At 50.0% G+C, this 12,945-nt stretch overlaps 1 protein-coding gene across 2 annotated transcripts; it reads left to right on the forward strand.

The window, feature by feature from the left end:
* Window positions 1–6,006: 6,006 nt before the first annotated feature.
* TBX22 (T-box transcription factor 22) lies at window positions 6,007–12,674 on the forward strand. 2 transcript variants are annotated; one of them, XM_027725539.2, is made up of 8 exons: window positions 6,007–6,226; window positions 6,325–6,448; window positions 6,783–6,884; window positions 7,098–7,272; window positions 7,487–7,651; window positions 7,882–7,946; window positions 8,025–8,110; window positions 10,928–12,674. In XM_027725539.2, the coding sequence occupies exons 1-8, from the start codon at window positions 6,091–6,093 to the stop codon at window positions 11,536–11,538; spliced, it is 1,464 nt and encodes a 487-aa protein (XP_027581340.1). In that variant the 5' UTR covers window positions 6,007–6,090; the 3' UTR covers window positions 11,539–12,674. The 2 variants fall into 2 exon arrangements, with proteins under 2 accessions (XP_027581340.1, XP_039238657.1); XM_039382723.1 differs by having other exon boundaries at window positions 6,091–6,297; window positions 6,351–6,448.
* Window positions 12,675–12,945: the final 271 nt, after the last annotated feature.

Consider the following 12,945-nt stretch of genomic DNA (forward strand, 5'->3'; position numbering starts at 1 on the left):
TTCCCTCCCCACACTCCACCAGTGAGAAGAGTAGCGATGGTCCTGGGGACAGGGGGTCACAGGGCTCACCTGGGGTCACCTTCTCTTCCCCCAGAGCCCTTCCCTGAGGTAAATCCAGACAGCATACATTTTGGTGCAATTCTAAAGGTTTTCTGCTTCATCCACGTGGTTAATTCTGCCCCCTCTAAATCCCCTCTTATTACACATTCTTTAAGTATTTTCTTTAAGTATTATGAGAAAAGTTCAACATGGAAGGAATTTTCCCCTTTACTTAGAGGGGGAAGGGGCTGGGTTTTATTTCTCAGCTCTGGAGAGGTTGTGGTGAGGGAAAGGTGGTGGGAGAGCTGCTCAGTGGGATGGCCAGGCTGGCAGTGGCTCCTCAGGTGGTTGGGGAAGGAATGGAGCAGCTTCTCCTCACTCTCACACACAGCCACCAGCCAAAACCAGGAGCTGGGCTGGGAAAAGCCACCCTAAAAATGTTCCTTACAGCACAAACCCGAGAAATCTTGCTTTTCCAGGAAGTATTTTGAGGTTGCAGTGAGATATCTGACAGAAGGTCCTGTTACACCACGCTGGCAGTCCCAAGAAAGCTCTCAACAGCACATCAACCACAGCCAGAGTTGCTGCAGAAAGGTTCTGTGGTGACATGTCACATCGTGGTGCTAGAGGTGCACGTGGTGGTCTCATCCTTACCCCACCAGCACATGGACATTACTGACCCTTCCCTGACTTCCCTGGATGCAGGGTGAACACCACCAACCCCTCTCTCATCATGAAGTGATCTGAGTCCTCTAATTTGATTTAACTCTCCCCAAATGCTTTATGTATTGTTTTTACTTGACTGAATCATTTCCTTAAGGTTTAATCCTATTCCCTGAGCAGACTTCTGGGGGGTTTATGTATAAAATAACACCATGGAGATTTATTTTAATATATCTTTAACTAATGCAGTGCACGTGGCAGTGAGGAACCTCCTTAGGAGCTCAACCAAGAAACTTCAGTGCTCGTTGGCCACCACCATAAACTGGTCATTTCTTGCTCAGGCCTGTCATTTTTGTCATGAAATTAATTCAGGATCTGGTTCCTACAGACAAGGACAGGCAGAACTTTGCCATCACCTCCTGGTTTGGATGGAGTTGGCCTAGAGGTGCCACAGCCCAGCAGGGATGGAGAGAGAACCTTGTCACACTGGGCTTGGAGAGAAGAGCAGAGGTTCTTCGAAGTTCAAGATGGGCAAAATAATCACAGACTGAACTTAAAGCTCTGCTGTGGGACAGGACATTTGAGAATGTCAGGGAAAACCATCTCCTGAGCTGTTCTACCCTTCTAGGGGAGTCCTCTGCCAAGATTTCCTCAGCCTTCAGCTGTTTCTGCGTGAAAGATTTTTAGGAAGAAGAAATATTTGTTAATCTGTTAATAAGCAATTAGTTAATGACTACTGTGAAATGGTGGTTATGTTTCCAACAATTAAAGTTGAATGTTGCCAATTGCAGCTCCTGTAGAACCCAACCAGGTGTTATTTCAGCCCCAGAAGGGTCTCATCCTCTCCAGTTGCAGCCTCTGTATTAGCCAGGGCATTTAGAAACTGTTTTATTCCAGCATTAATGTCTTCCCATAACAAACCTTCCATCCCTTTCCCATGTGGATAGTGGCAGCTGTTTGTGGCACACTGTCTCATCCATAAGCTTATTTTTCTTATCCAAGAAAAGGATATTATTTGTACATAGAAATATTAATATCATCTTACATTTCCTCAGTACCAGGTCTATCCCTATTACATGTGAGGCAGCACATTAATTTATGTTTATAATATGTTTATATATTATATTTTGGTTGCCCAGAGAAGCTGTGGCTGCCCCATCCCTGGAAGTGTCCAAGGCCAGGTTGGACAGGGCTTGGAGCAACCTGGGATAGTGGAAGGTGTCCCTGCCCATGGCAGGGAATGGGACTGGATGGGCTTTAAGGTTCCTTCCAACCCAAACCATTCCATGATTCACAACAAGCAAATAGGTTTGGATCTGAAAAAAAACTCCAATCCTTTATTTACTGGTAGAAGTAAGGATGGAAAACTGGGGGAAAAAAGCCAGCTGGAGGGTGAGTCCTGGAGCAAAGAGGGTTAAATCAATGCTGAAATGCTTTTTTACAGGACAGGAAAGATTTTTAAGGGGTGGATGTGGGTGGTGCTGCCAAGGCTGGGGTGGGAAGAGCACACAGAGACAAGAGATCTGCTTTGCTCCCTCCAGCTGCTTCTCTGCTAGAGGAGTTACACCAAAAATATTACTCAGCATGTCCCACCTCAGATACACCCAGTGGGAGAAGAGGTGCACCCACACCCAGCTGTAGCCTTGATTGCTCATTGTCTCATTAAACACTGGATAAGCAATGGCTGAGACTGTGTGATGGGAGCAGCAGTACTGCATCCCCCTGGCTGGAGACTGCAGGGTTGGAAACCATGTTTTATCCCAAATAATAAATAAATAAGTGTTTTCTTGCTGATGATTTGTGTTTATCCATTAGAACCCAAAATGTCCAAGCACCAAATTTATAATTGCGGCTTTATATAAATCAGTGATGGAGTGAAGATATAAAAGTCTCAGATGAATAGAGTGTAGGTGATAATAAAGTATTACCCCTAAACCAGAAGTCAGGGTTGATTGCTTTAGGTTTGATTTGTTTTGTGTTGGTAAATGTAAGGTAAATCTTGGCAAAATTGAGGACAGCTCGAACACAATCCAATGTCCTAAAAACTGCCCCAAAAGTAGCCAGGCAAGGCTCTAATTGGAGGTTACCTGTGTGCTTTCACACATTAATGGACAGTATTAAAAGATCATTTTCAAGTTAAGCAAACATTTCTGGCTTATTGTATAACACTTGCTTTAAAATTAAGTTAGTTATTCTGAACTTTATGCCAACTGATTATTTGCTCAACTCTGATGACACTAATACAGGACATACCATCCCATAATTTGGTAAAGACAATGAGATTACAGAGCCCAAGCAAGGTCTGAGTCAGCCTTTGACAGATTAAAGCTCTCCAAGTCCCCTGAAAACCCTTCTCTGACACATTAATTTGACCTAAACCCTCAAAATGTTCCTGATTATATCATCTCAATCGGGCTTTATTTTTGTTTTATTTTTCATTGTAGGAAATTAAAAAGGCTCGGTTGATCCCCGGCCAAGTTCTTGAAATGTGTTGCAATGCTGAGGAAATAAAAGATTACTCGAAATACTTTTTAATAATATGTCATGTCAGCAGAGATAAAGGTTCACACTTCATGCCCTCAGCTGGCTTCGATCAGCGCCGGGCTGTGCTGGTCACCTTCCCTGGAAACCATGAGCTTATGCTCTTCTAATTATGAACATGTTTGTAAAATTTCATTTCTCTTTGTAAGAAGAAATAAAGATCTGCATAGGAGGGGCTGATCCTGCCTGGAGCAGCAGGTAACCCCCAAATTCCCCTCCCCAACCCTGTTCTCCATACATTTCTTGCCCCAAGGGATCATAGAATGGTTTGGGTTGGAAAGGACCTTCAAGATCGCCTAATTCCAAACTCCTGCCATTGACAGGGAATCATGTCCTGTGGAATAACATCCCAGAGGAGCCCCTGCAGCAGGTTGGACATTGTCCCATAGAGGCATTGGGCAAGGACACCTCGACGTGCCTGTAGGAAACAAAACCACATGAGCAGAGGCCACTGCTGATGGACATCACTGAGAGGATGGAGTAACACAGGGACAAACCCATTTATAATTCAGATTACAGCACAACATAGCTGGTCTCTGTATTTTGAGACACTTTGTGAAGGGTGAGAAACACCAAAACCCTCAATAATAAGTTAGATCTCATCAGCATCAGCCTCTCTGAGGGACAGGAGGAGAAGGATGACTAAGAGATTCCTGAGCTCCTTCCAGGGTTGGGGTGAGCTCCTCTCCCATGTAACCCCAGATACCAGAGCTCTGGGGAAGCAAATTCCATAAACATCCCTCTATACACTTATTTTACAGCTCAGATACATCTGTCCCCAGTGCCATAAACAATAGTTTCCCACCAAGGGTTCAACAGGAGCCTGGCCAGATCTTTCTTACAGACTTTGGGAAGTTGGCACACCAACTTTCCCAAATCAGGCTGCAGGGAAGATCCAAACCAGAGCTGGCACAGGAGGAAGGGCAGCAGCCAGAGAAGTGGGCCGCTTCCAAACAGGTGTCCAGGCTGGATGTTGAGCTCTGGCTTTTGGCACCTGTACCTGCACCCATTCCCCTCCTCCGAGGTCTTTTCCTTGATCAAACCCCTGTCCCAGTGAGATTTGCCCAGAATTTTGTGTATAAATGTCTATTTAAAAAGTATCAGTTGTTATAAATGCATTTAAATGAGTATTTTTACTCATATAAATGGGCACAAAGCCCACCATAAACTGATTAAGGAGTGTCCTTGGAATGGGACTTTGAGGACAATGGAGTGAGTTCAGGGCATTTGAATACATATTTTGGACCACATGCTGGCATAGGTTGCCCAGAGAAACTGTGGCTGCCCCTGGATCCCTGGAAGTGTCCAAGGCCAGGTTGGATGGGGCTTGAAGCAACCTGGGATAGCGGAAGGTGTCCCTGTCCACGTCAGGGGATGGAACTGGATGAGCTTAAAGTTCCATTCCAACCAAAACCATTCCATGATCTCCACAAAGACAACCTGCTGCCAGCCCAAAGTTTGGGAATGCATGCACCAGGACACCAACCCTAACAAACAGAGAAGGAAATGCTGAAAAATAAACATTTGGATGAAGCAGGGCTTCCCTGCAACTCCGGGAGCACCTGGAAGCAGAGCACGGAGCGCTGTCACGCCGAAGCCCTGCAGCAGCTCCCTCCCCGCCCAAACCTGCTTTCTCAGCTGGTCTGTGAATTTTATCCCTTCCCACGTTTTTTTCCCGTTAAGGCTCATCTCTCCTGGCTGACCTCCCCGCTGCGCAGGGGATGGGGGGGAGGTGACACCCACCCAGCCCAGCGCGAACACCATTTCCCCTCCCAAAACCCACCTGAGCCCATGAATCCCCTTTGGTGCCAGCTCTGGAGAGGGTTCCCGGCTGGCAAGTAAATCAGCCCGGTGGCTTCCAGCCTGTGCAGGGTGGGGAGGTTCCCGGAGGGGGAAAATGCCGCGCAAATCCTGCGCAGCCCTTTCCGTGCGCACCTGACGGTCCCGGCCGGAGACCCCCAGCCCCGACCCCCCCTTTCCCGGCCGCGCAGGGGCTCCCCGGGACTACCCGCGTGGAAAACGAGGATTTCTGCCCCTAATTCAGCGCAGCTGCCGCGGCGGGGCCGTGCTTTGAAGAGGAGCCGGGGCGGGCGGGGGGGCGGGTTTGTTGCCTTGAAAAAACACCCCAAAAACAACTAAACAAACGAAAAGCAAAGGAAAACCGGGAGACGAGCCGGAACTCGTGCCCGGCGCTGTCACAGCCCGGGGGTGGCACCGGGTCTGTGGTGTGACCGGCCCGTGGGGGCAGAGGGGGGGGCACGGCTCCCTCTCTCTTTTATCTCCTTTTTTCCCCTTTCGCTTTTACTTCCCTCCCGTTTCTCTTTCTTCCCCCTCCCTTCCCCCCTTTTTTCTTTTTATTTTATCCTTTTCTGTCTTTGTTTTTATTTTTTTTTCTTTTTCCCTTTTGCGCTGTTTCTGGTTAAACGTTATTTGCACTTTTGTTGGAAAAGTGGCCCCTAGTGTGCAATTATGTCAAATTTCTTTGAGTTTTACAATTTAATGGAGAACAGTAACTCTTTTATTGATCCTAGACGGGGCCAGCTCCTCTTCCCCCTCTCCCCCCACAGCCCTCCCGCTCTCTCCTCCCTCCCCCTTCCCCCCCCCGTTACTCCCATGAAATGTCACTCAATGTTTCTTATGCTCCCACCAGTTTCCAAAACAAACAGAGGAGGCTGCAGCCGTCTATTGACTCAGTTGGATGCAAGAGGATCTGGCGGTGGCCGCTGCCCCCCGACGGGAGCGGTGCGGCGGCCGGGCGAGGGGCGCTGGGTGCGGGCCGGGATGGAGCCGCCGCCGCCCGCCTGAGCCCCGCTGCGGCCCGGGGGGACCCCCGGCAGCCCGGGGGGGATGGCGCTCAGCTCCCGGGCTCACGCCTTCTCGGTGGAAGCCCTGGTGGGCCGCTCGGCCAAGAGGAAGGTGCCGGAGGGGCGCGATGAGGAGCCCGGCCCCGGCTGCCGCTCGGCCCGCAGAGCCCCCGAGGCGGGTCGGTACCGACGGGACCCCGGGGCGGCGGGGGGCGACGGCCACCCCTCTGCCCCCGCAGCCTCCCGAGCAGCCCCCTCCCTTTTGTGTTCCCCGCAGAGAAGCGGCCCAAGGCCGGCGCCGAGGCGCGGCCGGCCGGGGTGCAGGTGGAGCTGCAGGGCTCCGAGCTCTGGAGGAGGTTCCACGACATCGGTACCGAGATGATCATCACCAAGGCCGGCAGGTACTGAGCCCTCGGCCCGCCCTGACCGCCCCCCGCCGCCTCGCTCGGGTTTGCTTTTCCGTTACCTTTTATTTTCTTTCTCTTTTTCCCCCCCGTATTCTTTTTTTTTTAGGGGTGTGTGCTGTTGTTGTTTCTTGGGGTTTTTTTCCTGTTTTGTTTTGTCGTTTGGGGTTTTTCTGTTCTGTTGGGCTATTTTTCTTCGTTTTCCCCTTTTTCCCCTATTTTCGTTGAGTTCGATTTTTTTTTTCCCTCGCCGATGCCCGTTTATAGTTTTCCAGCCCCTTTTCGACCCGTAAGCGGCAGCTCTTGCTCAGCCCCTTCCCTGTGCCCGCAGGAGGATGTTCCCGTCGGTGCGGGTGAAGGTGAAGGGGCTGGATCCGCTGCAGCAATATTACATCGCCATCGACGTCGTCCCGGTGGACTCCAAAAGATACAGGTAAGGAGGGACGGGCGGGGACCTCCCACACCCACGCGGGTCCCCCCCTGCCCGGCTGTCCGCGGTCTGCACTCCGGCCCGGCCGGGGCCGAATGTGACACGCTGGGTCGCACGGGGGCCCCGCACGCACCTATAGGTTCTATAGGTGTGCCTGGGTGTGGGGGCAGGTGGGGACGGGCCCTCCACCGCCTGACCGCGCCCGGCCCGGGCCAGGTACGTCTATCACAGCTCGCAGTGGATGGTGGCGGGGAACACGGACCACTCGTGCATCACCCCGCGGCTCTACATCCACCCCGACTCCCCCTGCTCGGGGGAGACCTGGATGAGACAAATCATCAGCTTCGACCGGGTGAAGCTCACCAACAACGAGATGGACGACAAGGGGCACGTAGGTGTGGGGCAGCCCCGACGAGGGGGGCGGGCTGGGGCAGAGCATCCCCCCGGGGGGGCAGAACATCACCCCGAGGGGCAGCGCTGGGAAGGGAGGGGGCCGATCCCTCCTGCCCCGGGTCTGAGGGCTGGGTCTCACCGACTTCTCGCCTCGGGTTTTCTTCCTGCCCTTCTCCCTCCGGGGGGTCTCAGCCGCCTCTCACCCCGCACAGATCATCCTGCAGTCCATGCACAAGTACAAGCCCCGCGTCCACATTATCGCCCAGGACTCTCGCTTCGATCTAGCGCAGATCCAGTCGCTGCCGGCCGAGGGGGTGCAGACCTTCTCCTTCCAGGAGACTGAGTTCACCACCGTGACGGCCTACCAGAACCAGCAGGTACGGGGGATCGGGGGGGGGCAGAGAGCCCCGACGGGACGGGGAATCGGGGGCATGGAGAACCCCGAAGGTACGGAGAACCGGCCGAGGGGATGGAGATCTGCGACGGTACCCGGGGGTTGTGGGGATGGAGAGCCCCGACGGGACGGGAACAAGGGGGACGGAGAGCCCCGACGGCCGGTCCCTCCTCACCCCGCGCCCCAACGGCCCCTTTCGCTCCCACCCTCCAGATCACGAAGCTGAAGATCGACAGGAATCCCTTCGCCAAAGGTTTTCGGGACCCCGGCAGGAACAGGTAAGAGCCGGGGCTGCTGCGCCGCCCGCCCCGCCGAGCCCCCGGTCCCACCGCCTTCACCCCGCTGTCCCCCCGCAGGGGGGTCCTGGATGGGCTCCTGGATTCCTACCCGTGGCGACCGCCCCTCGCCCTGGATTTCAAGGCTTTCGGCGCAGACAGCCACGGTAAGTCCTGTCCATTGCCTCTCCCGCGGGCTCGGGGCTCCCCGCGGGGCTCAAACCACCAGGATGACGCGGTGGGTCCAGAAAACGAACCATTCGCCGTTTGGGGATTTAATACCGCGTGGGCTTGGACAAAATTCCTGTGCAAATCGTTGAGAGGAGCGGGAAGAGCAGGATGACGGCGCTGCCCGAGCCCCCGGCTGAAATCAGAGTGAGATGGGCAGAAAAAAATCTGTGAGTGTGCAGGAGGCTAATTTGGAGTCGGGTTGTTACGGCTTTGATCCTGTTCCACTAATTGCTTCCAACCGGTTTAGGAATATCAGCTAAAAACGTGGGAATAGTGACGGCCGGTGTCTTCTGCAGCGGCGGCTTCTGCGCCGACAAACGCGTTATGCAACAGAAAAGAAAATTATCTGTTATTAGGATGCAGCAGTCCCACCGAAACGCAGGGAAGAGGGGAAAGTTTTAAGGGAAAATGTTCTCTCTCATCCTGGCAAGTGCACACCGGTCCCTTACAGCCCTTTCCCGTAAAACGACTTTTGGAAGTAATATTTGAAAATTGATTATTCATAGCGCCGAAGGAAAAAAAAAAAAACCTAACAGCTTGTTTGCACGCTGGAGGCTCCAGCTTGGGTTTAAAGTCGCCGGTTTAAGTCTCGTTTAGGTTAGGAACTCTTCTAAGTCTTGGGACACACCAAGTCATCTGTGTCTGCAGGGAACTGCTGCAAAAAAATCACAGGAAAAATTCATGTTCTGCAGGCGAAGAAAAGGGGACACAAAAAAATCAGACTAGGGAGAAATTAAAAGGTTTATCAATTATAAAGAGAATTAGATTTTTTAAATTATCATTATTATTAGTAGTAGTAGTAATTTTATTATTAATGTTAACGACTATAATAATAATAATAGTAATAATAACAATAATAAAAATTTTATATCTACAAAATATTTTTTTCAAAAAGCCCCTTTTGAACCCGTTTGCCAGCACTGGGGAGAGAAAATGGTGGAGGAGCTGCAGTGGGGAATGAGGCGACAGCAACTGCAATGCTAAAAGATGCTAAAATATTATTGTACATATGTTAAAATATTTGGGCTACCTGGAAATTCTAATTTATTTTTTTTTATGCTTGTCTTAATGTAATTGGTACTTTTCTTCATGTAATTGGTATTTTTTTTCAGGGTCAGATTCCTGGACTGATGTAAATATAACAAAATCTTATATTTTGCTAAATATAACAAAATTTTAGCATTCTATTAATGCTAAAATTATGTTTCTGAAGAAAAACCAAAAAATAGAAATCCCAAAGCTCTATAACCAACAGGCAAATTTAAATGAAATTACAATCAGCGTCCTAAAGAAAGAATTGGCCATAAACTTTTGATTTTTAAACATAACTGAAGGGGCAGAGAACATCTGCTCATTGAGCTGTTCTGTCCTCTCTGCTGCAATCCCCAATCCCAGATTTGTTCTGGAAGTTGGGTGATATTGCTTAGGATACTGTAAAGCAAATCCTACCCCTGGTTTGCTCTGCTGGATCCAACCATGTAGGGATTCAGTCACTGCCTCTCACTCACAAATATCGACTCAGTCACATTATTCTCCATAATCCAAAGTCCCTGATTCCTGGAGGGCATCAGGATGTGTATATTGGGAAAGGACTGGATCCTGCCCTGCTGGTGTCAGGACTGAAGCCCCACTGACATCAGCCGGGAAGGGTGAGATCCTCAGGGCACAAAACCTCTCTGGATTCCTGAGCCTGGGTGCTGATCTGGGAGAGGAAATTAATTTGCACCACGTCCAAAATCTTTGTGGTTTTTTTTTAAGGTCTTTTAAGGTTTGCTAAACCTTAGATGTCAGTTTGATTTTACAGTGGTGGGGTTTTACAGCCGATTCCGGGTCGCTGGTTGCGCATGAATTCCGATCAGATCACATCCAGGCAGTGCATCGCTTGGAATTCAGCGTAAATAGGGGAAGACACGTAGCACAAACGGATCCACATCCCCTTCTTTCCTTTCCCAGTCACTCTGGTAAGAAATTAAAACAAAGAGGGAGAAAAAGAAACCCTCTGGGAGGATTTGGTAATGACTGTGCAGCGGACACACAGCTCCTTCAAGGCAGGAGATCAAACCAACATCTGTGTAGCACCAGAACTGGCTGCCCTGGAGCACCATTCCCACCTCAGAGCAGCCATCTCATCCCTGCCTCAGCTTTGCTCCTTGGTGTTGCTTTTCTACCGAATTCTGAAAGTGGTCATTCATCCCTTTCAGAAAGGGGGATGTTAGAATGACATGTGGGTTTAAGTTTCTGGAGACACCGATAGCATTCAGGGCTACATTTCAAATTGCTTGGGAAGCCAAGTGAAATGAGTCAATTCCTGTGAGCAGGAAGGTACAGAAAATTCTCCATCAGGCTGAATATGCTTTTTTGTCCTTATATCCAAGGGGAAAAAGCTGTCTGGAATTTGCTTGAAAAATAGGGAAGCTGAAATAGCCATGGTGTGTGTAAGAGGGGAAGGTTATTGGTTGCACAGCCAGGTACGGACCCATCAGGTGCGTGGAACTGGACTTCACAGTGGTCCCAGTCCATGGAATGGGATTAGCCATGTGTGAATATTGTTCTTGAAGTAGTGCCAAGTAACATCAACAAATAATTTATGGATAGATCTTCCTGTTTTCCAGGAGCTGGTTTTTGGAGTGAGTTTGTGCTTGGATGGACACTGGCAGCAGGGAGATGTGGAGTGGGAGCAGGAGTCCTCAGAGGGTTCCTTGGCTGTGGACACCAGCCAGCTCAGCCTGGATGATTTCTGTTTTCCTTTTCAGGTGGGAGCTCCAGCTCTTCCCCGGTGACCTCCAGCGGTGGGACCCCCTCTCCTCTGAACCCCTTGCTGTCTCCCTCGTGCTCCCCTCCCACGTTCCACCTGCCAGGGAGCAACATCGGCGTGTCGTGCCCCGAGACCTTCCTGCCCAACCTCAGCGTGCCCCTCTACTACAAGATCTGCCCTACGAGCTTCTTAAGACAACAGTCTCTCATCTTTCCGAGCCACAAAAAGCTGGGAGGCACCAACCCACACCTCTTACCCCACTTCATGGTGGATGTGCCCAAACTGTCCTCCCTCGGCATAACCAACCTGAAAAGCGCCAAAGCCGAAGACTTAAACACTCAGTGCCTGCAAGTGCCCGGCTCTGCTGGTCAAATGCTGTATGGATTACATGCATCTGGAAACATTTTCCCATCAAGTCCCATTGCTCGGGAAGCACTTAATTGTTCTTTACATCCTCCATATGGCCTGTATGGTTATAACTTCTCTGTGCCATCCAGACTGATGAATGCAGGAGGCCATTTCAAAGGGAGTGACAGCGTCCCGGCCGCTCTGAGCGAGGGCAGATGTCACCACTCCAGCTGGCACCCCACAGTTAACCACTGCCTTTAGTGGAATCACAGAATATTCCGAAGCATTGATATGTAAAGCAAGTCCTTCCTTCCTTTCATGCCCACGAACTTGTTAGTTATTGACTCTGAAACACTTCATGGTACAGGAGAGGGATGTCCAGGCTTTTAACCCTTTCTTTTGTGGGCAGATGTGTCGTGGTGTTGGGAGGGTAGAGGATTCGGAAGGGTGCAAGATCTTGGAGCATGGACAGTCTGAGATGACCCACAGCCAAGTGATCCCTTTTGATCCTGTTTATGTCACGGTTGTAGGTTGAGAGCAAACTGTGCAGTCACCTTTTTGATAATTGCACTCTCAAATGGGACTGGAGGCATCTGTATTTCTACAAGTATGTTTTCTCTCTCTCACTTGCCTTTAATCAGCTCAGAGTCCTGAGGAGCTGCTGCTCACTCACTCCAGTTTTACCCCTGGGGAGCTGCTGCTCACCTACTCCAGTTTTATCCTTAATTTCAAAGGGACTATCCAAGACCTGGAGTCAGCAAAGGAGCCACATTTGGCCAAATGCTCAAGTGTGCTCGCAAGTTCCCTTGGCTCTAACGGGTCCTAATTAATGACATGAAAGTGCCTTTTCTCCAAGATCCCGTGGGGATGTAAATTCAAGTGTCTGCTGCCAGGGTAAAGAAAGGCAGGATGAAAAATGGATGTGTTCCTACCACATGGGGAGAAGGTGGAGGGTGCTCAAGAGCCTCTCCAGGCCATGCCCTCCAGCAGCACTGGCACTGACAGCGTGGTGGGAACAACAGGGATGAGGGTCACACATCCCTCCCACGGCAAAATGGATCCAAGCCGAGGGACCTGGAGGATCCATCTCGGAGAGCTGTGTGAGATGAAACACCTCCAGGAGCCCTGCAGGACACTTTTCCTACCCAGTGCTCTCAGCCCCAGAAGATCCACCTGGGATCACATCCATGAGCCTGTGTCCAAGGGAAGGGGAAAGGATGCTCCTGGCTTAGTCCCATGGAGAACACAGATCCTTTATGGAGAGTTACAACTCCACATGAGATCCACATCTCTCAACATGAGATTTTCAATTCCTTCCAAAAGTCCTGTCTGTTTTATTGTAACCTGTGGATATTCTTGTTATTCCTGTAAATAATCTCCAGCTCTCAAGGGCACAGTATAACTCACAATAAATCAGGACACAGGTTTTTATTCTTTATTTGATCAATATTCAGTCTCTACGTAAAGTCAAATTTATTACTTGATATGTGGCAGAGATTGGAAAATAATGCTTGACAGGGACCAGCCACATTTTGGGATTAATCCTGTATTTACAAACACAATATTATAGAGGGATTAGGTGCAGGTTTAAGACTCAAAACTGATATCAGAGTTTTGCTTTTATTTTCATTCATAACAGACAACAAATTAAGAACAGAACAAGCAATA

The sequence above is a fragment of the Pipra filicauda genome, unplaced genomic scaffold, assembly GCF_003945595.2.
Source record: "Pipra filicauda isolate LSUMZ 115617 unplaced genomic scaffold, ASM394559v2 scaffold281_size1565311_pilon, whole genome shotgun sequence".
NCBI classification, from domain to species: Eukaryota; Metazoa; Chordata; class Aves; order Passeriformes; family Pipridae; genus Pipra; species Pipra filicauda.

Coding starts and splice junctions, on each gene's coding strand:
- TBX22 (XM_039382723.1), top strand. CDS start 6,091: ATGGCGCTCAGCTCCCGGGCTCACGCCTTCTCGGTGGAAGCCCTGGTG. Junction 6,885..7,097: donor GTGGACTCCAAAAGATACAG/GTAAGGAGGGAC, acceptor GGCCCGGGCCAG/GTACGTCTATCACAGCTCGC. Junction 8,111..10,927: donor TTTCGGCGCAGACAGCCACG/GTAAGTCCTGTC, acceptor TTTCCTTTTCAG/GTGGGAGCTCCAGCTCTTCC.